Here is a 23715-nt window from a genome sequence, read left to right as displayed (position 1 = left end):
TCTTTTTGTTTATACTGGTTCTCTAAAGTTGTTTGAGCCGGCCCTATCTCTCTATCCCTTTGGTCGATCACATCCTCGGGTGTGGTCTACACCATCTATCTATGGGCCCATGCCCTCGGGCTCTTTTCGATGGTTGTACTTATGGTCTAGACCGGCCTGTCGAAGTAGGGGGAGTGGGACTAGCTTCATCTACATTAACTACATTTATATATTCATATGCATCTTGTTCCAGATATTCCTCCTGACGTAGGGCACTATCGCATTTCTTTCTTGATTGTTTTTCCATATACTCCACGATCTCCCTTCGGATTTCTGAAGTAATTTTGTCGCATGCTTTTGCATTTGACCCCGGTAAATGTGCAAGGTGTTGCTTGTGCCTTGCAATGCCATCGGAACTCACATACCCCACATAACTCACATACTATTTAAGTCTTTTCGGTAGCACTATGGTAGTGCCCATACTTCCAACCCGGGTCATTTGACTTGGGCTTCAAAGAGGAAGATTGGGAAGAAGATATTATGATGGTGGATGGTGGTGTGTGTATTATTGATTACCACTTGCTATTATCCTAGTACTAAAAAGTAACTAGCTAGCTACTAACTAGAAATTAGAAAGTAAACTACAAATAAAAAGAAAACTAAAGTAAGAGACTAAGAACTAAGAAGTAAGATCTAAGAGAGTAAGTAAGAGTAAAGAGCCTAAAGAGATGGGACTTGGGGGGGGGGGGGGGGGAGAGAGAGAGTTGGAGTTACACCCTTACACTTGTAGAAAGGGAGCAGAAGAGGGAAAAGAAAATGAGAAAGAGAGAGTTGAGTTACACTTGTAAAAAGAGAAGGAGAGAGAGACACAAACAAAATTAAAATTACAAATATAAAAGAGGTTCCAACTTCCGACTTTCAACTTCCAAATTCTTGTCTAAGTTATCTTCTTTTCACCTTTGCCCCTTGACTTGAGTATTGATCTTGAATTCTTGTTGTAAGTTTGTAACTTGTACTTGTAACTTGTAAGTTGTAACTTGTAACTTGTCACTTGTAAGTTGTAACTTCAAACTTGTAAGTTGTAAGTTGTAACAACTAACAACTAACAAAGTAACAAATCAATTAACAAACAAACTAGAAAAAAAATGATAGAAGTTGTTAGAATTAGAAACTTAGAAGTTAGAACTTGGATATTATGAAAAAGGAAAGTCTAAATGAAAATGAGATAGAAAGAGAGAAAGAAAGAGAGAGTGATGTTATGTATGTTCCCTTGATTGAACTAGAAAGTAGAAACTAGAAAGAGAGTTCAATCAATTCAATGGATGGAGATTGGAGAGGAGTCTTGACTCTTGAATCTTGAATCTTGATTCTTGAATATGGATGTATCATGTATCTTGGATTCTTGATTCTTGATTCTTGTACCCTTCCTTGATTCTTGAAAGTTGAAAGAAAAGAAAAGAAATATGAAAATGGAATATGGATGGAGAGGTTGTAGTTGTAGAGTGCTTAGAAGTTAGAATTAGAAATATGTAAGAGAGGATGTAGTAAGAGAAATAGAGAATAGAAAGAGAGTTTGAGCTTTTTTTGCATGTAGGAATGCTTAGAATACATATTTATAGAGAAAAAAATCCGAATTAAAAAAAAAAAAAACGGTCAAAAAACGGTCAGAAATATGACCGTTGGCCATTATGCGATCGCATATGTAGGATGTGATCGCATACATCGCATATGCGATGCATATGCTGGCACATGTGGCATATGCGATCACATATGTGCATGGATCGCATATGCCATTGCTGCATATGCGATCTCCCCAAAAATATGCGCATATGCGAATATGCGATCGCACATGACAACATTGGCTGCGACAAAGGCAGACGATGAGTGGAGGCACCAACAACTAAAGAGATTTGGGGAAAATGGATAGATGCAGAGTATCAGGATGCGAAGGCATATGTGGCTACCTTTAGACCCAAATGGCGGACCAAAGGACACACTATCATGTGCGATGATTGCCCAACTAGACGCAACATAATCAACTTCATGTGATATTGGCACTTGGGAACTATGTTCTATAAAGCGATGGATGCATCATCAACTACGAAAAAATGTTAACTATATTTTCTTCCTAATCAATAAGATGGAGGTTGAAGAGGATAACGTGGTGCAGACCGTCACCAAGAATGAAGCAACATACAAATTTATCGTTTTTGATTGAGAAAGACAACATTTATTCCGATGACCAAGTGTTGCACATTACAATCTCATATTTGAAGATATTGAAAAGAAGAAGAGTCACAAAATTGGTTGAAAGGGGAAGACAAATGACGACCTTCATTTACAACCATAACCAGCTAGTCGCCATAATGAGGAAATTCACGAACAAAGAGAACTACTTAGGCCTGTAGTAACTAGATTTGCTGCAAAGTGCAAACTTTATAACCTTTAAGAGTTTGATCCAGGCTTCCAGCATCAAGGAGAGTTGAGCGAGATGTTCGCTTCCCGAGAGTGTCTCAACACAAAACTTGGGCATAAGACATCAATGATACCAATTGAGGTTGTGGTGATTATCATGGACAACAAATTTTGGAAGAGGGTTGCAAGCATCCTCAAGGTGATGGAACCCTTGATGAGAGTCCTTCGTCTTGGTGAAACTGATGAGGCACCTACCATGGGTTTCCTCTACGATGCCATGGATAAGGTGAAGCTTGCCATTTGTGGGGGTTGCAAACATTATTTAGATTATTGAAAGATGATTGACATGCGTAGACACATTAGCTTTACCACCATTTTCATGTAACAACTAAATTCTTAGTTATTATGCACTTCTTGTCTTTAATTAGTACTTGATTTTATGGTGTAATGATTAAAGTCTTTGTGAGCATTATTGTAAATGTAGGATACTATCTAAATTTGAGGTATGGATATTCTCAATCATTTACTGAGGATGATTTGATTCGTATCGGGCTAAAGGACGTGATAAAGAGATTAGAGCCAACTTAAATAAGTAGATTAGGGCACCGAACAGAGTAAGTACAAGTCTTAAACTAGTTATCTTCAATTTTGTTATTTTGGAGCATAAAAGAAAATAAATGTTTTGAACTTTTGATGTATTGTCCATAGTTGGAAATAAATGCACTTTGCTGAGGTAGCTTCTGTGATGCACTCGTAGAAAGAGCAGTCTGGAAGACAACTCCGGGTAAGAAACTCAAATTGATGTCTTATTGTTATTATTTATCTTATAATATATATATATATATATATATATACACACACACACACACACACACATATATATTTTAATTACTTAGTGATGTTTTAATTTCTATACGGCTGAATGGTGGATACATTTTGGAGAAAGCGCAAAGGTTCTGAAGACAATTGCGATTAAAGTCTTGAGCCAAAAAATTTCATCCTCTAGTTGTGGGAGGAACCATAGTTGTTTTGCACTCATCCTCTTAAAGGATAGGATTAGGTTGCAAGTTAGGACATTGGATTGGCTTGTCAACGTGAAGCAAAGATTTTGGAATGCAAGGCATGTGGCGAATTTGGTTGATGAAAGCGGGTTCTATCCAATAAGCTTAGACCACATTTATGATGAGGATAACCCACTTCTACCTTGGTTGGAATAAAAGGATAAATAGGAAAAAGATGACATTGAAGAAGTCGAGGTGCATGATCCATTGATACGAGCGATGATGCAAGAGAGTTGTGCAGTTGTCTTGGACCGAGAGAGGGTATATTTGACCTAGCAAAAGAATAGGAGTAGCAGTAGCAATATTGGTAGTAATGATGATGATGATCCACCTACTAGTCCCCGTGTCTGCTAGAGTTAGAACACCGTATGGTTGTCTATAGATAATGATGTTGTTGAGCTTCAAGGGAGATGAGGATGCTGTGCTTATGAGTGTATTGAGTCACTTTACAACCAATCCGTGTTTAGAGTTTTAGGGTTTAGGGTCTATCATGGGAAGGCTGGCACTTGTGGCTATAAAGGAGATGAAGCACCAGGAGCAAGAGGTCTAGGACATTAGACCGCTATTTACAGATATGGATATAACCATCACAATGGACAGTTTATAGAGTCTATCGTGCTACTTTCATTTTGGACTGGTCCAGTTTTATATGTTCCATTTGGATACACATCCAAATTCGTCACTTTCTCACTATTGACGGTACGAGTACAAGCAATAACAATACCAAGGGCAAGGGCAGCTGCAGTACAATGTATATTCTCACTCGGGGTCGACGCATCGGATGCCCAATGAGGATCGTGATCAGTCATTCTCGAGTTTCATTGACATGGTTACCTAGGAAGGAGGTATTAATTGCCTATAGCTCCCTAATCCTAGCTCCCCCTTCCATTGAGGGTTTATACACCTCCGACCAAAAGAGGAAATGGAATTTGGAACTGTTAGACTTGCCATTCCATAAGAAATCTCTTCCGAGAGATAATCGATTTAGGGCAGTGGAAAAGCGAAAGGAAGTAGGAAGGAAGATTAGACAGGGCCATTTTTATGAGGTTGAGGCGTCCCCCAAGGAAGAGGTATTTGCACTTCTAAGGCGCTGGTTTTCTTTTAATTCTTTCTACGATTGAGTTTAGATTAGAGGTTTGCCTATATAGAGGGGCAGACCCAGGCAAGTGGAAGGGAACAATCCCCTCTTGCGTTGAAACAATTTTGCATAGAGAAGAAGAGAGGCTTCAAAGGAGTTGATAGCTAACATTTTTCTTTTGAAGAGGTTAATTTTGAGGCTAGAGACCTCAAAGCATTGGATTATTTTCCTAAGATTAACAACTGCTTGAATAGAGGCATCATAGAACAAACCGAATATGAGTGACAAAAGGGCTATCGGGAGGCACCTTAAAACCATTAATTAGGCCAATCAACTCTCCTTGTTCAACATATGACGCAGGCCTTCCGCAACAATCAAGAAGAGGAATGGGAAAAGAGGTTATGCCTAACTGAGTCCTCTAGAGGACTTGCATTCAAGGGATCTATTCACAAGAACAGAGAAATGAGCCAAGGAAATGCAAGAACGAATCCAACCTCGCCATTTAGAACCGAAGGCAATGTGAAACAAATCATAATCTAGATAATCCCAACCTACATGATCAAACACTTTTTCAACATCCAACTTGCAAACTAGACCACTCACTCCTTTAAATCGAGCATGGATACATTCATGGGGCATTAAGGCACAATCCAGAATCTTTCTGTTGGTTAGAAAGGCCCCTTGAGCCTCAGATACGAAATGGGAGAGGATCGGCCTGAGTCTGGAAGTAAGGATTTTGTAGGGCGAGCCTAAGAGGTTGATTGAACGAAAATCTTTTAGGTCTGTTGCACCCTCAAAGTTTAGAAATCAGGGCAATGAAGGTGGCTCCCATAGCCTTAGAGATGGAATTGTTACAAAAGAAGTTTGAAATAAAATCAATGATATACTTTTTCAAGATGTCCCAAAAAACTTGGAAAAAGCCATGGGATAACCATCTAGGCCCGGGGATTTATCTCTACCTAAGGAGAAGATTGCCATTTTGATTTCCTCCTTAGAGAAAGGAGATTCAATAGCATTCCTCCCTTCTTCAGAGATTTGGGAGAAATCCAAATTATCCAATCTAGGCGAGAAGAGTAAAAAGGAAACTATGAGATCGCATACCTGTTGTTTTTCAGTGATTGTGGAACCATTGAAAAAAATTGAACTTATCTTATTGGATCTAGCCCTGGAGTTGGCGATTGCACGAAAGAAGGCAGTGTTTTTTCGATGACTTTCAACCAGGTGGATCTGGATCTCTTTATCCATTTAATCTCCGACTGCTTGGCTGCTGAAGCATAAGCCAGCCTATGCGCATCCCTATGAGCTTGATCTTCACTAGAGAGGGGGGACACCTCTTCTTGCACATCCAACATTTGGATAGCTGTCAGAGCATTAGAAATGGAAACCTCCAAGTTGTCCCAAGTCTTTTTCCTCCAAGAAATCAACACAACTTTAAGGTGGAGTTTGCAACCCAGGATAAAAGCTGGGGAGCTAGAGATAGAAAAGGAGGGCCACCAATTAGCAACCAAAGACGCGAATCCATCTATCTCAAGCTAGGAAAGTTCAAACATGAAAGGTTTAGGTCCCCTGCTGTCCTCAACAGAGTCAAGGAGGATCGGGTAGTTATCCAAGACAAGCTTGGGCAACCCGAGTTGAGAAACTAGAGGAAAAGCCTCCAGCGAGTTAGGCGATACAAGGAATCTATCAAACCTAGGCATAATGGGAGGTGATTGATTGTTAGTCCAAGTGAACATAACTCCCAGAAGAGGCAAATTGATAAGGCCACTATCCCCAACCCGATCAGAGAAAGACTTCATACTCTTAGAGATATGGCCCCCATCCGATATCTCATAGAATAGGCGAATGACGTTGAACTCTCCCCCAAGATACTAGGGATGGGCCCATTTATGCTTGATGACATTAAAATCTTCCTAAAGGAGATGTCTCTGGAAAGCCCTATCGGGGTCATATATTGAAGAGAAGACCCATTTAAGGCTAGAAGAGGGGTTTTTGAAAACTACAGAAACAGAGAATGCCCCCAACAGTCTTCTTTAACCCACACATTAGAGTCCCAAGCGACCAAAATACCTTCGGAGGATCCTTCCGCTCCCAGAGAAACCCAGTCCTTATGACGAATACCCCATAACGAGTTAAGGTCCTAGGGACATATTGATTGAAGCTTAGTTTCCTAAATTGCTATAATTTGGGGTTTATATTTTCGAAACACCTCTTTTATGTGATACTTTTTCCTGTCATAGCCCAACATGCGAACGTTCCGAGAAAGGATCTTCATGGGCTAACCACCAATGCCCTCTACCCTTTTTTGAGGATTTGGAGCTCAAGTCCTCCTCTTAATTGATCGATGAGTGAAGATTAGAAAGCTCCCTCCATCCCCTAGGGGACTTGGGGGTTTTCTTGATAGTTAAGGTTTCTCAAGCTTTCCTTTCCTCAATGAAATGATACAATTCTATATAAATCTCTTCATTTTCCTCGAATGACATTCCCACTGCTTTCTCGAAATCTAAAATTGCCTCTTTAGCCTTTTGGGGGCCTTTGCAATTAGAAAGAATAGACATAGTCATCAGAGGAATAGTAGACCTGGAGTTGCATGGGTCCAAAGGGGAGGTATCATTTGAAAAAACCTGAAGCGGGGGGCTTCTAGAATATGAGGGGCGGTACTAGCTACGGTTGGAGCGATTGCGTGGGGAAGGGGAAGATATTCCTGTCCCATTGGCACCATATCCCAATGAACAAACTGCCCTTAACAAAAAGAGGGAAGAAGGGAAGCGGGGAGATGACGAACCAAAATACTCGAGAGATGGAGGGGAGGAGGATTATAGGAGAAGGGGGAGGAGAAAGCTGTGAAGAGGGGAGATGGAAGAGTTTGGAGAAGGGCGTAGGAGCGAGGATTAACCCTCTAGGATCCTGCCTGAGGAGAATCCTCCACGTGTCACCAGAAGGACATGCGGATTATCATGTGGACTTGGATTCTCCATCGTCGACAGGGATCAAGGGGGAAAGGGTGAGACACGTGTGAGATGAGTGGGGGGCTCGAAACCTATTGATGGCTCAGATGTTAATAAAGGAGGCCGTGTATATGTGTCACCAGGTGAAAGGTTTGAGATCGACTCTCGAGCCAAAACTACGGCTTGGCCGAGCGATAGATGTAAAAATGTCATCAACCGCCCTATCCTCTCTAACGTGTTCGTTAGAATCGTAAAACAAGGAGGAGATACAGGTGTTGGCAGGTAGCTCAGACGAGACACGTATCCCCACCTTATTAGCTTCTGAGACAACCGATAGTAAATGACCAGGATCATGAAAATCTCCTGGTGACGTTGATAAACAGAGTGGCTAACAAGCTTACTTAGGGATGGTTGAGATTGCTTTTGGTGCGCCATCTAGAGCAGCTTCTATCGAGGAGGAACATGTGTCCTCCCCATCACCTCTTGGACCAACAATTGGAGTCTCGAGATGGGAAAGGGGGCTAGGTATAATTGTACAAGGCACGTGTCTCATCTGGCAGAGGGGAGATATTGGCATGTGTGAGCTTATGAGAATAGAACAAGCGATTTGGACCGTTCGTTGAGGGCCCCTTTATGATGGATGAGATCTGATACTTGTTTTTGGGCACCCCGACCTCTTACACGTGGGAGAGGAAGGGAATGTTGGAGACTTGTGGAACAATGCAATATGACTTGTTGGTCTAGAGTGCTTCTTCTTAAAGGTTAGTCGATGGCGAAAGGTTGCCATTGAATCCAACAACGATAGGAGAATCTCCTTTTGGCTTAACGGAGATAGTGAAAGTAACATCCCCCACTGAAATAAGAATGCAAGATGTTTGCGTGGAAAACCGATTTCTCCAAATTCGAATCTGGGCAAAGTGAAGGTCCCAACCTAATTTAGTAGACAGATCAAACTGGAGGATTTCTCCTACGCAAGAGTCCACTACCGATAAAAATGCAAGATTCCATAGTTCTAGGGGAATATCGAAGAAGAGGAACCATGCCTCGAACGGGCCGAAGAGGAAGAAATCCTCCCCATTTTCGGATGAAGGTCACCAGTAAGGTGTTCTGTATCCATTACGATACGGTTGTGAAGGCCGCCGATATGTATAGGTAACGGTCATGACCGCTACGTGATACAGCGGTGAAAAGGGATGGTTTTTTGGGACTATATCGTTCGTTACGGGGCATAACAACCGTTACCCTAGTAACAGTTGAAAAAAGACACCTTTTTTCTATTTAAATCCATTTTTCTCCTCATCTTTTTTCACTTTTCTCATTCTAATAACTCTCCAAGATCATTCTACAACGGATTTTGACCACTCTTAATATAGTTTTTAGGATTAAAACTGTAGATTGAAGTGATTTGAGTGAATAAAATGCTCCGATGGTAATAAAAAAATTGAAAAAGTGATATTTATGCTTTTTTCCCGATATCTAGTTCTAATGCTTGATCGTGATGTGTAAACATTATAGAAATATAACCATGTTCATAAATTCACCAGATAGCCCGATACAACACTCTCACAAAAAAGTGGGCCATTATGCTACCATAAACATGTTCAAAACAAAAAAATGAATACATATTTGGAATATTTACATTATTATTATGGATTTTCTAGATTGTTTTTAGAAAATTTTGGACAAATTTTTCTAACTATTATGGGGTCATAAGGGTTGTTACGCCCCCGTATTAGCCGTTACGACTGATACCCATATCGGTAATGATGGTGACCATCACAGCCATTGTTATCGATACAGAATACCTTGGTCACTGGGCTGTTTCTGTCTTGGGCACCCACTGCCGGAATACGAACCATGTTGGTGTCAATCCTAATATTGAGAAGCATTTCAACCTCCGCCAGGGGTTTGATGCCGAATTCACTAGAGGGAAGTTTGTTGACTTTATCCAACCAAATCTCGATTATGTATCAGCGTCACCCCCTTGGGATGTGGAAATATCACAAGAACCATCGGGAGATATTGCATGTATCGTGTAATGTATTGTAGTCTTAGGGACACATTTGGGAAGCTTTAGGAAATTGCTGAGATTTTTCAAGGAAGCATCATTAGATTTTAAAAGATACATGATTACACTCTTAGAACTCAAAACATTGTAAAAATATCTATAACGGTTTCCAATTGTTTAGGGGACAAAACTTTGTGTTGTCGGCCATAAGTGATTCAATTATAATCCAAAACGAGTTCATATTATTCAAGTATCATACAATACAAGTAATAAGATACAAACAATACGGCCAAAAACTAAAAAGAACAAAAGAATACACCTTGGACAGAGATCCACATGTAGTTACAAGGCGATTTGAAGTCTTCATCCTAATCTTTTAAGGGGTGGGCCTAATAGTGCTGTGCTACATAATTGAAATACTATGCCCATGACCTGATGATACTAGGCTGCGTACCCTCTAACATACCTCTAGTACTCATCGTCACCAAACTGCACTAGTATGCCCATTGTCAAATACATAGTAGACACTGTACCTATTGTCATTGCTGTTTTCATATCTATAAGAGGGGACCGCAGTCTGATTGGCGATTACTCTTTGAATATCTCAAGAAACCATGTGAACCCCCATTTGACCCTAATGGCTTATTATGGTCCTTACCTCCAGATGCTTGGCCTCTTGTCAAGGAGTCAAGTGAGTCGTCTTAGGAACTCACTTCTTTAGCTAGAACTTTGTCTACATCAATGCCTATGACTGCTGCCTATTTCCTGTTGCAGGCGAGTGCGTCAATTTACCTCGTAGCTTCATGGTGTCAATGATTATAGCTGCTACCTCATTGCCTATCATGGGATGAGTGTGTTGGTTTGCCTTGTAGCTTCATGTTGTAGTGGCATAACATGGGTTTTTGGAGTTTTGAGTACCCTAACTTGTTCCTTTAATATGTGTGGATCAAGGAAAACGTCCTTCAGTTTCTCTCGCATGGCGATGATAAAACCATCTTGGTTAATACATGGATCACCAATAGCTTCAGGGTTGGGTAGTCATACATGGACCACGACATGGTTGTCAATTGCTCATATATATTTATTAGTCTTTAGTAAAGCATGTTCATGGTGGCTAATTCATAAATCAACTTTTAGGTACACAATAGGAGTATACTCACATGGCATCATCACCGCCCTCAATTCAACTGCAACTTCACTTGAGAAAAAGCTCCATGCATCTTTTAACTATTTGTTTAGTAGAAATGAAACTTTGTTCCAATCATTTGTGATACTACATGATAGTGATACATCTTAGATGGAGGTGTTCAAAGTAAGTGAGCGCACTGAAACTTAATTCACAAATGAATTAGCAATATAAAAATAAGAATTCAATAGGCTAATGCTAAATATAAAAACTAAAAACTGACTGTGTGAAGTGTGCCGGAGGATACTGCACCACCATTCATTAATGAGATTGTGCACCCATTTTATAAGAATAAGACCGAGGGGCTGCAATCTCAATGTCTCTTACTTGAGCGCATGAACTCATACATCAGCCTCATCACTGGCCATGTTTTGTCGTCCAACATCCTCAGGACTATAAATAGGCTCCAGAATGGCAACCACATCACTCTGAGTCCAGCCTTATGCTTAAAAAAATAATAAATTAAAAAAATAAATAAATAAATAAAATCCAGCCTTATGCTTACTAATGCTGTTTAATGTGATGAGATAGTGTTGCCCTTATCTGTACTATGCCACTGTCCTACTGTTTTCTCATCCCTGACAACAACTAAGTGTGATTGTAGATGAAACTTGTCACTGCTGTCGCATTTTCCATCACACTCCTGACATCATCTAAGAGAATCTTTTGATCAATCCAAAGATCCTGCGATTCTATTAGTAAATAGTAATGAGGATTCTGAATATCACACATTGATCAATCAAACAGAGATTCAATGACTAAAAGAAAGATTGAAACTTTGGGATCCTTTTCTTCAAGCAGATTGAATAGAGACAGAATCCGATCGATTCCCGAAATGCCTTTCTGGATAGTCCTCAATGTCCCTGCTCTTCATGAAATGTGAGAAGCAGATGAATAATCATATGTTTCTGGAAAAATCGAAGAATTTCGTAGGAATCCTACAAGATCGATTCATTCTTTTTTCTCTAACAGATGGTTAGAATTTCATCTGGGTTCGAATCCCACTGAGAGGTCCATGCCTTTCCCATATTTCCTAGAGCTTGAATCAATGCAATGAGCCCTGCACGGGGTCCAATTATAGCTGCATGAAGTGTGAGGCCGAGCGACAATAGATTCAGGTGTGGGGAAGCATTTGTTTCATAATGTAGTCAAGTATAAATGGTATGCTGATATAGCTCTCCATTTACCTATAGACATGTAGCAGGAGGAGGAAAGGAAACTCATCAACTGATAAAGGAGATCCTGAGATTCTTGTAGGTTTAAGGGTTTTGGAAAAAATCCCAAAACAAAATACTTCTCACAAGTGCTTAGTTGAAGTGAGATATCATTTGGATCTTAAGCCCCCCAAATTAACTCTAGCAAGTATGAAAAATTAAACAATACAAAACCAAATTTATAGGTCGTGGTTCAGCCCAAAACCATGATCATTATTTTCTGAGGGAATTGGAGGATTTGAATCATGAAGAGTAAGATCTACCCAAAAGAAAGTGCGTTTTGATTAGGATGTTTGGTGAAAAGGATTTGAGGATCCGAATCAAACAGTCACTTTCACCATCTGCTTGAAATTGTAAGATTCTACTTTAAATCTAGGAGGGATTTACACAAAGAACTTGATATTTTGAGTAAGCCAACAGTAAAAGCTGGTCTTGCTGATTTTTCTTTCTTTTGAATATTACTCATCCACTTCCCAACACATGCAAATGATATAGAAAGCATCCCTTAGATTTGGAGGTTGAGATGCTTCATATAATCAGTAGTTTCTTTAGGATAAGACTGGCCATCTTACTCTGATGGTTGAAGATGAGTGTTTGAGTATGATGAAGGGCAATCCCAAAGGTACTCAAACCTGATATGCTAAATCAACCATATGCCTTACAAGAGAACACACTGACTTGCATGCAAAGCCCAGACCTTATTTTCCCAGTGTCTTCTTTTAGTGCCTTCAATCTGCACGAAGACGTGTTAACTATCTAACACATGTCAAAGAAATAGAGAAAAACAAGCGACATGTTCAAGTTCCATACACAATAGCAAGGCTTCTCATGCTAGACCTATGTATTTCACAGGAGACTAGTACCCGATTTATTCTTCTAATGATCACTCCGAAAGTCTGTTTGCATCTTGGGGTTCTTCAAATCCATTTTTTGTTCCCCGTATGTCACCGTATTAGCTTTCATTGGGTACTCTTGGAGCGGAAACACTGGCTTTTCATATTATGAATACATGGGAATATTGTCACTGTGTGCTTCATGATTGTGATAATTGCAGTTTCCCAAATTTAATTGACATTGTGATGCAGGACAATTAACCACTTGCTCTAAAAGCTCGAACTAATAGAGCATGGTGAATTAATCCCTTTATCTCATAGCCCCGGGCCCCAAATCTATGGGTTAGGTCCTCGGCCGAACCCTCCTCGTGGGCCCCAAATCCATGGGTTCCGCCTCACACAAGCCCCAAATCACATGGGTTCCCCGGGCTGCCCACCCCGAGTGTGCTCCCGCATCCCACAGGCCACCCCACTCGAGCCCAATGTAGAAATGCCCCTTCATTAATCACTCCTAGTGAGGAGTCTCAAACACGAGACCTCCCACTCTGATACCAATTTGACACAGGACAATTAATAACTTGCTCTAAAAGCTCGAATTGATAGAGCTTGACGAATTAATCCCTTTATCTCATAGCCCAGGCCCCAAATCCATGGGTTAGATCCTCAGTCGAACCCTCCTTGTGGGCCCCAAATCCATGGGTTCTGCCTTACACAAGCCACCCGCCTCACACGGGCTCCAAATCACATGGGTTCCGCGGACCGCCCACCTTGAGTGTGCCCCTGGGCCACCTCACTCGAGCCCAGTGTGAAAAAGCCCCTGCATTACATTGGCTAGAGAAAGTTTCTTAAGAATTATGATATTTCAGAACAATTTGTTTTCATCCAATTTCTGTCCTATTGGATTCATCATTCTTTTCATTGGACTTTGTTAACTTCTCTAATGTTTGCTGTGTGGGCTTGAGAACTGAAACTAGAATCAGATCATCTCATTTTTCATTTCATAATCCCCAGCATAGCAACTGAACCATTTTCTAAATGTTATGCCTCTTTCTTATGATGGAACTCTCCATACAATGTCAAAATGTACTCACTTTCATTGAAGCTTCTATCCTTTCCATTGAAGCTTCATTTTTCACTTGCTTTCATCAAGTCAAGAGATCAAATCAAAATATCAAAATTTACTCTTATTGATTGCTTGCAGGCATACAATTTTTGTTTAATTTTGTATCTCAATAACTGATTCACAATGTTCCTTAGCATTTCATACCCTGGATCAGTTCAATTTGTTCATCATCTTTGTCATCAATATTTGTAAAGATTCATGGGACCATTGACAGTTGGACTGTTAACAATCTTATCAGAAGTTGGGCACTCTTTAATTTTCTGCTTCTCTTTTTCTACGATCGTGAGCAGTGATGCACTTACCTTGCATCTCTGCTGTCAGTATCCCATTTACTTCTGTGTATATATCACCTCGAGTATATGGATCATAGTCTTTTATGGTATCATCTTGTGGGGAACGGCTCAGCAGATCCATAATCGCTCCATCCCAGCTCTTAGGATTTTGATCTTGTCCACTTGCAAATTCAATCACAGGCTGCAGCACGTGCGCATAGAATTGGGTCAAAACCAGATTTTGTGCTCGGTGATAAATGGCATCCTATTGTTGATTGGGCTGAGAAGGAACCTGAAATTGATCCAGAAGAACTGGCGAAGGTAGTCTTCTTTCGTTACTTCTTCAGCTTCAAAGTATTGTTTTGGGTATGAATATTTTGTATGTTATCAGCATTTAAGTTATTTCAGCCTGGTCTTTTCATATTTGTTTAACTTCCAGATTAAGGTAGCATTTGTTGGAAATCTTCCAAAAAATACCGATGAGGGTTATCTCAAGAAACTTTTTGAGCCATTTGGAAAGGTATGCTATGGTCACTGAAGAAATCCCCAGACTTCATTTGTAATCGAATGCAAGAGTTCTTATTGTGCAAATATGTGTCCCTTTCAGTTGGAAAAAGTGGCGCTATCCCGGAAGGGCCACTTCCCAGTTGGATTCATTCACTTTGCTAAGCGCTCAGTAAGTTTTACCGTTTCCGTTTGTTATGCCATTTTCTTGGAAGTAAATGTTTCATTGTCTTTTATTCTCTTTATTTATGCACCCAAGTCTCTGTTAATCTTTCTTATTATTATGGTGAGCATGTGCTTGTATTTACTGAAACCAAGTGGAATGAAATTGTGAAGGCTGGTTGTTCTTATGGTTAAATGGATGTCATCAATATGATCTGTTGTTATATACCTAATTCTAAAGAATGGGCTTCATGATAAAATCCCATACTCATCCTCCTTACAAATTGGGATATGAATAGTTTCCTGATGTGTGTGTTACTTAGTTGCCAGATCCTTTAATTAGATGCTGCTCCTGCTTCGAATTGTGGTTCAGACTCTTGCTCCTCTCCTGCTTTCCTACAGATTATATTTTTACATTTTATAACAGTTGCTTCCCCACTTTCAACCCGAATCTATTGCTGTTTCCCTTCTGGCTTTGTGCAATTATGGTTATTCACACTCACAGATATTGCCAGACAAGGACAATTGCTCCTTGTGCTCACCAATATTGCTGAACCAGGATAGTTGCTCCTCCATGATCCTACTTTGCATGCTTGTTACGTTGGGGGTTAGTACTGGTTATTGCCATTGTTCCAAGTATCAGCAATGTTATTGAAAATATTGGTAAATGGTGCATGAAAGGGTACTTCTCTTCATCTAGATGGTTGTGGCTAGGAGATCCATTATCTCCTTATTTGTTTGTGGTGGTGGAGGCATTTGGGAGGATTTTAGAACAAGGGGTTGTGGCAGGTTTAGTGGAAGGCTTTCGGGTGGATAATTCAATTTTTCAAGTTTTATGCGGATGATACTCTACTTTAATGCGACACGAATGAATTGAAGGTTGATAATCTCCATTCCATTATGACACATTTCGAGGCAATTTCAGGATTAAAGGTCAACATTAATAAAAGCGAACTGTTGGGGGTGGGTCTTTCTAAGGATGAGGTTGAGGGTTTTTCGGCACGCTTTGGATGCAGGGCAGGTTCCTTTCCATCTTCATACCTAGGTCTTTCCTTATGCGTAGGTAAACCGGCCTAGCATTTATGGGTCAAAGTGATAGAAAGGTTCGAAAGAAAAGAATCATCTTCTTGGAAGGCTGATGCAGGACAATTAACCACTTGCTCTAAAAGCTCGAACTGTTAGAGTATGGCGAATTAATCCCTTTATCTCATAACCCAGGCCCCACATCGTATGAGTTAGGACCTCGGCCGAACCCCCTTTGTGGGCCCCAAATCACATGGGCTGCCCACCCTGAGTGTGTCCCCGCATCACACGGGCTACCCCACTCGAGCCCAGTGTGAAATGCTTATTAATCACTCCTGGTGAGGAGTATCGAACACGAGACCTCCCCCGTGGGCCCCAAATCACATGGGTCACCCACTCCGAGTGTGTCCCCGCATCCCACGAGGTACCCCACTCGAGCCCTGTGTGAAAATGCCCCTGCATTAATCACCCCCAATGAGGATTCTCGAACACGAGACCTCCTGCTTTGATACCAATTTGATGTAGGACAATTAACCACTTGCGCTAAAAGCTCGAACTGAAGATAAGTGCCCTTTTTCAAGAAATGAAGGCTCTGTTTTTTTTTTTTTTTTTTTTTTTTTTAAAAAAAGAAAAAGAAGAAGCTATCATTGCTCTCCAACATTTCCGGCCAACAAATAGAAATAGAGAAAGAAGGAAAGAAGAAGAAGCCAACTTGATCTTTCTTTTTTTATTTTGGGCTTTTACTGATTCTTGAAAGAAAAACATGGAAAACCCGAGCACACATATCATCATATTTTGTGTTTTCCTTTTTCTACTTATCTTTCATTCAGCCCCAACAACATCACAAGAAGTTGAGGATGAGAGGGAATTTGATTATGTGAAAGGGAGTGGTAATTAGGGGCCTGGAAATTGGGGAGATATACATGAGGAATGGGCAATGTGTAAGAATGGAGATATGCAGTCTCCAATCGATTTGTTGCATGAAAGAGTGCAAGTAGTGTCCCATTTAAGGAGATTAAAAAAGCATTACAAGCCATCCAATGCAACACTCAAGAATAGAGGACATGATATAATGTTGAAATGGGTTAATGGGGCAGGATCAATTCATGTTAATGGAACTGAATATGTACTACAACAGTGCCACTGGCACTCTCCTTCAGAGCACACCATAAATGGCAAGAGCTATGATCTAGAGGTGCACATGGTTCATGAGAGCTCCAACGGACAAGTAGCCATGGTTGGAATCATGTACAAAATTGGATGACCAGACTCATTTCTCTTAGAGCTGATGGAACATACAAGATCTATTACTGACATTCATGAAATGGAGGGAGATGTGGGAGTGGTTAACCCAAGGCATTTAAAGATGGGAAGTAAGAAATATTATAGATACTTGGGATCTCTCACTACCCCTCCTTGCAAACAAGATGTAATCTGGACAATGGTTAAAAAGGTGAGGACTGTTTCAAGAGAGCAAGTGAAATTACTAAGGATGGCTGTTAACGATAATGCAGAGATAAATGCAAGACCATCACAACCAATTAACGAACGGGAAATTCACTTCTACACTCCAAGGCTAGCTTAGCGATGTGGATGGCGTGCGACCTTGACTTCAATGGGGAAATTTTATGATTCCAAATATAGTTTACAATCATAGGTTTAAACATGATATGGTTCTTATTTTTGTTTTGTTTTGTTTTTTTTCTCCTACCACTAGGAATTTAGTTCATATGTAAAGATCAAATTAGTGTATGATACCCTTACCTGATATGACTACATGATGGATGGAGCATATGTCTAGATGGTAGTTAATTGATGATTATATATATATATATATATATATATATATTTAAAAAAAAAAAAAACTGTTAGAGTATGGCGAATTAATCCCTTTATCTCATAGCCCAGGCCCCACATTGCATGCGTTAGGACCTCAGCCGAACCCCCTTCGTGGGCCCCAAATTACATGGGCCGCCCACCCCGAGTGTGTCCCTGCATCCCACGGGCTACCCCACTTGAGCCCGGTGTGAAACACGCATTAATCACCCCTGGTGAGGGGTCTCGAACACGAGACCTCCCCTGTGGGCCCCAAATCACATGGGTCAACCACCCCGAGTGTGTCCCCGCATCCCACGGGCTACCCCACTCGAGCTCGGTGTGAAAATGCCCCTGCATTAAAGGCTAGGCATTTTTTCTTGGGAGGTACGCTTAGATTAATTAAGTCGACTGTGTCAAACCTTCTGATTTACTTTGTCTACCTTCAAATGTCCAAAATCAGTTGTGGCCAAAGTAGAAAAGATAAGGCGAGACTTTCTATGATAGGGGTCGGAAGAAAATCATAAATTTCATCTAGTTAAGTGGGAAGAGGTGTGTAAACCGATGGATCAAGGGGGTGCAGGTTTAAGGAGTTTGGAGAGAATGAATGGGCTTGGAGGTTTGGGTAGAGGAAGGTAGTTTGTGGAGGGAAGTGTTGGGTAGAAAGTATGGGGCTGAGGAAGGGAGTAGATGAACAAAAGCTTCTTCTTTGTAAGGGCTTCATCACTATGGAAAGTAGTGATTTTGTTGAAAATTAAGGTTTGGGAGGGGGTGGGTTTCTCATTAGGTGATGGTAAGAAGATTAGATTTTGGGAATATCTGTGGGTTGAGGTCCAAAAGCCAAGTATTGCTTTCCTCAGTTAGCAAGAATTTCCCTAGAGGCTAGAGCCAAATATAATGCAAGATAGATGTTTATCTAATCATGGTGAGGAAACTATTTGGGCACCTCCTTGTAGAAGAAATCTGAATGATGAAGAGGTGGAGGATTTGCTTTGATTGCTAGAATTACTTTCCAATCAGCTTCCGTTTACCTCGGAGGAAGATGCTATGGTGTGGTTAAAAGAAAACTCTAGAAAGTTCTTGGTAAAATCTTTTTATACGATGATCGATGGGGGGCATATTGAGCAGTTAGAGTGTCACACAACCCATGTTTGGCGTTATCGTGCTCCTTCAAAGGTGGCGGCATTTGCATGGTTAGTGGGTAGGAACAAGGTTCTCATGGTTGACAATTTGCAAAAGCACGGCATGATTATTCCCAATGTGCATTTATTATGCTATCAAGGGAAGGAGACTGTCGATCATCTCTTTATCCATTGTCCTTTTCTGTAAAGATTTGGTTAGTTTCTTTAATTTGTTTGGAGTTGCATGGGTTGTTCCAAGTTCCATTAATTAGTTTTTCTTAGCTTGGCATGGAGGGGCGCAAGGGTAAAGTTGAGAAGTAGATTTGGCATTTGTCTTTATTAGCAGGGTTATAGAGCGTTTGGTTGGAAAGAAAATAGCCGTTGTTTAAAAAATCGAAGGGCTCGCAGCTCCTCGGAAGTCTTCAATAGGGTGAAATTGAGTGTTATGGAATGGGTGAAAGCAACTAAAGTGCAGTTATTGATCAGTTTCTTGCTTGTTGGTTAGAATTGTAAGGGGGTTTTTATTGTAATTTTCTTTTACTTTTATTATTGTATTCTTTGGCTTTTGCCCATTTGCAAATTATTATTATTATTATTATTATTATTATTATTATTATCGCTTCAAAAACACACGCACACAGGCCCGTGTCTATGTATATAAGTGATATTGTGATATTTTCGTTATCACCATCTCGGCGATACTGATAATATTGAAATTCCAGCTATCACTGTTATATCGTAAGTATCACCAATGTCTCGCAAATGTTTCGACTATATAAATTCTAGGTGTCGCTTGTATCGCCAGTGTATAAATGGTATTTCAATGATACCGCCAATTTATCGATATCTCCAAAAATATATTTATTAAAACAAATTTCATTTCAAAATATTTTATGGGTGCATGGTTGCATGATGAAATGCATTGTTTGTATGTGTATGCATGCATGGATGGATGGATCATGGATGAATGAATGTATGTAATGCATGCATGGATGGATGGATGGATGGATCATGGATGAGTGAATGTATGTAATGCATGCATGGATGGATGGATGGATTGGTTGGATGGTTGGCTGGATGGATGAATGTGTGTATGCGTGCATGCATGTAGGGATGGATGGATGGATGGATGCATGCATATAGGGATGGATGGATGGATGGATGGATCATGCATGTGTTTATATATGTATGTGTCGTATGTATGCATGCATGGATGGTTAGATGGATGGATGGATCATGCATGTGTTTTTATGTAGATGGATGAGTCTACCCTTTCCCCATGTTTCCGCAATGTTTCCCTGAGCCAATAATACATGCTTTTAGGCCATCATTAAAGGGAAACTTCTTATTTGATTCCTAAATATGCAAATATGCTTCTTTTTTGGTATTATTTGATTCTTGAATATGCAAATATGTGTATTTTAGCATCTCGAAGTATCATTGAAAAATTCCACCATTTTCCCTTTGTTTCCCCAATGTTTCCTAGAATCAACGTTACATGCTTTTAGGCCCCCATTAAAGGAAAACTTACTATGTATGCATCTTTACAATTATTTGATTCCTAACTAAGCAAATATGTGTATTTTTGCATCTCCTGATGTTTAATTGAGAAATTCCACCATTTTCCCTATGTTTCCCCAATGCTTCCCTCAAACAGCAATGTATTTCTGGGTATCGGCAATGATATTGGTGATATCAATACATGTTTCCTTATCCTCAGCCAGCAATATGTGTAACGATACAGGTATTACGAGCCCTGGTTATTAATGTGCTGACATGTACTAGGTAGGACTTGTAGGACTTTGTTGACATGCGAGTGTTACCAATGTGTACCTCTGCCATGGCCAGTTTACAAGAGCCTATGAAAAGAGGAAGGTTGATTCCTGTGGGCAGCCAATTGCAGATTTTTTTTTTCTTCCAATCTATTGTTTAAAAGCTGACATTGAATTGCTGGAAGAAGACAAAGATGATGATGTTGATGCCTATTTTAGTCCACTGCTCAAAGGGAACTCCAGCTTGGGAGATTTTTGGGTGTTTCCAAATTCATGGTGGGTCGCATGAGGTCAACTGTCTGAATCATCAAACATTGGGTCCCACTCATCATGAGTGGCACATCATGATGTTCACATCCTAATGCATCAGGACCTTATAATTCATCTTTAATTTTACTTTAATCCTCTTGTTTGCATTTCCACCTGGACTCCTATCGTGCATGATTGCATGGTTTTTGTTTCCGTTCTATAAATAAGCATTGATTGGATGCCTTTACCTGGAAAATGTCATCACTAAGGATGTCAACAGGTGGGCTAGCTTGTTGGATCTTCAGCCCTGGCCTGTCAGGCCCAACTAGGTTATCAGTCAGGTTTCAGTCAAGGTCCTTCGATTAAGTAAGAGTGCTAGTTACTCTCTTAATTAATTGTTTCACAAGCAGGTGTCCTAGTTTGAGTAATTAAGCGACTTGTTTACAAGAAACAATTCTAGGTTTGTCACAAAATGGCTAGTTTTGCAGCTGTTAGTCTTTTAGGTCTTCTGCTTTTGGTAGTCCCTTGATCCATTTGAGAGTCCAATCTTCTGGTTTATTATATGTCCCTTTGTAGGTGTCCAAAATGAGTGTTGGTAGGTTGAAAAAATTGAAAAGTTAAGGCAGGAATTCTATGGCACGGATCACAAGAAAAACACAAGCTCAATCTAGTTAACTGGGAAGAGGTATGCAAGCCAATCAAGGAAGGTAGAGTGGGTCTTTGGAATCTTGAGCAAATGAATTTAGCTCTTTTAGGGAAGTAGATTTGGAGATTTTAGGTAGAGCAAGGAAATCTTTGGAGAGAGATTATTGAAAAGAAGTATGGGTTCAAATAGGGTGGTGGTGGACAAAGGAAACACCCCAGTATGGAAATTAATAACGAATTTATGGTGTGAATTTATGGAGAATGTGGGCTTCTCCTTGGGTGATGAGAGACTAGTTGATATGGATTAAAGGAAAATCAAGGTCTTTGTCTATCAAATCTTGGTATAAGATTCTAAGTGGTTGTTCTGAGGATAGTCAATGCTCTCATATAGCTCCGGTATGGCAATGTGGTGCTCCTATGTTTGCGATGTTCACTTGGCTTGTGGGAAAAAAAGTTGCTTACAGTGGATAATTTGTGCAAGAGAGGGATGTTTCTTCTGAATGTTTGTGTCATGTGTCTACAGAGTGGCGAGTTGGTAGATCATCTCTTTCTTCATTGTCCTTTTGCGAGAGGTATTTGGAGTGGTTTTTTGCATCTTTTTGGGGCGGCATGGGTATCGTTGTGCTCGATTAAAGGTTTTTATTTATTTATTTATTTATGTTGTGTGGCATGGAGGTGGAGTGGGTGAGGTCGGAAAGGATTTGTGGAAAATGGCTTTGTTTGTTGGTTTGTGGTTTATGTGGATAGAAAGAAATAGTCGCTGCTTTAGCAATATAAGCAGGCAAATCTCAAAAGTGCTTAATAGGGCAAAATCAAGTGTAATTGAATGAGCAATAGCTTCTAATGTATCAGTTGATAGCTGTTTTATCTTGTTAATGGTATGATCTGTAATTTTTTAGGCTTTTGCCTCTTTATCAATAAATTTATTGCCTTTCAAAAAAAAAAAAAAAAAGAAAAAAGAAAAAAGAGTGAGAGTCCTAGTTTAGTCTAGTTCTTACTTTGTGCACAAGCTATCCAATGTGGGTTTGGTTTGGGAATATTTGAATGATGTCAATACTATAATTACCAAGTAGAGTAATGTTTGGGTATTACCATTGCTCATAGTATGCTGTAAAGGCCATTATGAGCAAGGTATTCCATAACAGTAATGGTGGCTGTAATGGCCACCATTGTTACCTTTACGATATGGGCTGTAATGGTCGTTATGGCCTCTGTAACGGCTGTTACAGTCTCTTTTTTTTCTTTTTTTCTTTTTTTCTCTATTGAAAAAAACTCGAAAAACCTGTATCGGCCCCATAATGGGCTGTTATGGGTCCATTACAGCCTTTACGAGGGAACGGGCCGTTACGGGGGCTATAACGGCCTTTACGGGTCATTTTATCCATAACGGCCGTTTCGACCTTTATGACCCCATAACGTGCCACCGTTACCTTTGTGTAACAGCTGCCACCATTACCTTTATGTAAAGGCCTTTACGACACACCATGATTACAGGGCTATAAAGTCCGTTACGTAAAGGTAATGGTGGCCCATTACAGCCCTTGCAATGACCCATTACGTCTCTCGTAAAGGCCACAAAAGCCCCATAATAGCTATTACAGGGTCGATATAGGTTTTTTGGATTTTTTTCAATAAAAAAATAGAGACCATAATGTCCGTTATGACCCCCACAATGGTCGTTACACCCCATATTGTAAAGGTAACAGTGGTGGCTGTTACAACCATCGTTTTCGCTATAGAATGCCTTGCAACATTGGTAGTCACATGATATCTTTGCTTTGCTAACTACATATAGTAAGTATTGTGATTCCCAGTAATTGTGATGTTTATGTTTGGCTGGATTATAAAATGTAAATTGGAATTGATGTTTTGTTTATTTTTTAAGAAGTGTCCAGATCGAGAAAAAAATAAGTGTCACCCCACCAGTCACCCTATCAAACTCAGATTCTAACTATAAATTGTAAATTGCATGTTGGAACTTATGAGTGGAGTGGTTATTGCCCACATGTGCAAAATTTACACATTTGGTGCCTAAGTACAAATTAACTAGTGGAAGGTTATGACTCAATCGCGTTTGATGGATGGTTACGAATCAACTAATACTTTTCTAGATGGACATTTATGAATTAATGGCATCTAAAATAGCCCATGTATATGTTGTTCATTTGTAGATCGTTGATCTAATGGTCTCCATTTGTTTGTGTTTACGAATCTGTGGGGCCTAGTTGGAATCCATCTGCAATCATAGTAGACCATTACAAAGGAGGGTTCACTATGAATAACAACTAACCCCATTTTGAACTTGATCAA

At 40.1% G+C, this 23715-nt stretch overlaps 1 protein-coding gene and 1 pseudogene across 4 annotated transcripts in view; both read left to right on the top strand.

Moving 5' to 3' along the window:
- The window catches only part of LOC131229058 (polyadenylate-binding protein, cytoplasmic and nuclear-like), an 89936-nt gene that overhangs the window by 45111 nt on the left and 21110 nt on the right, over window positions 1-23715 (top strand). For all 4 annotated transcript variants that reach the window (XM_058224917.1, XM_058224919.1, XM_058224916.1 and 1 more), the window contains 3 exons: window positions 14316-14435; window positions 14554-14634; window positions 14722-14790. In XM_058224917.1, coding sequence (XP_058080900.1) covers window positions 14316-14435; window positions 14554-14634; window positions 14722-14790 — 270 coding nt within the window. The remainder of the gene's footprint in view (window positions 1-14315; window positions 14436-14553; window positions 14635-14721; window positions 14791-23715) is intronic.
- Window positions 16493-17529, top strand: LOC131229059 (alpha carbonic anhydrase 7-like; annotated as a pseudogene).

Source organism: Magnolia sinica, chromosome 16 (genome assembly GCF_029962835.1).
Source record: "Magnolia sinica isolate HGM2019 chromosome 16, MsV1, whole genome shotgun sequence".
Classification (NCBI taxonomy): Eukaryota; Viridiplantae; Streptophyta; class Magnoliopsida; order Magnoliales; family Magnoliaceae; genus Magnolia; species Magnolia sinica.
The sequence above is the reverse complement of the archived record's forward strand: the minus strand, read 5'-3'. Positions and strand labels throughout refer to the sequence as shown.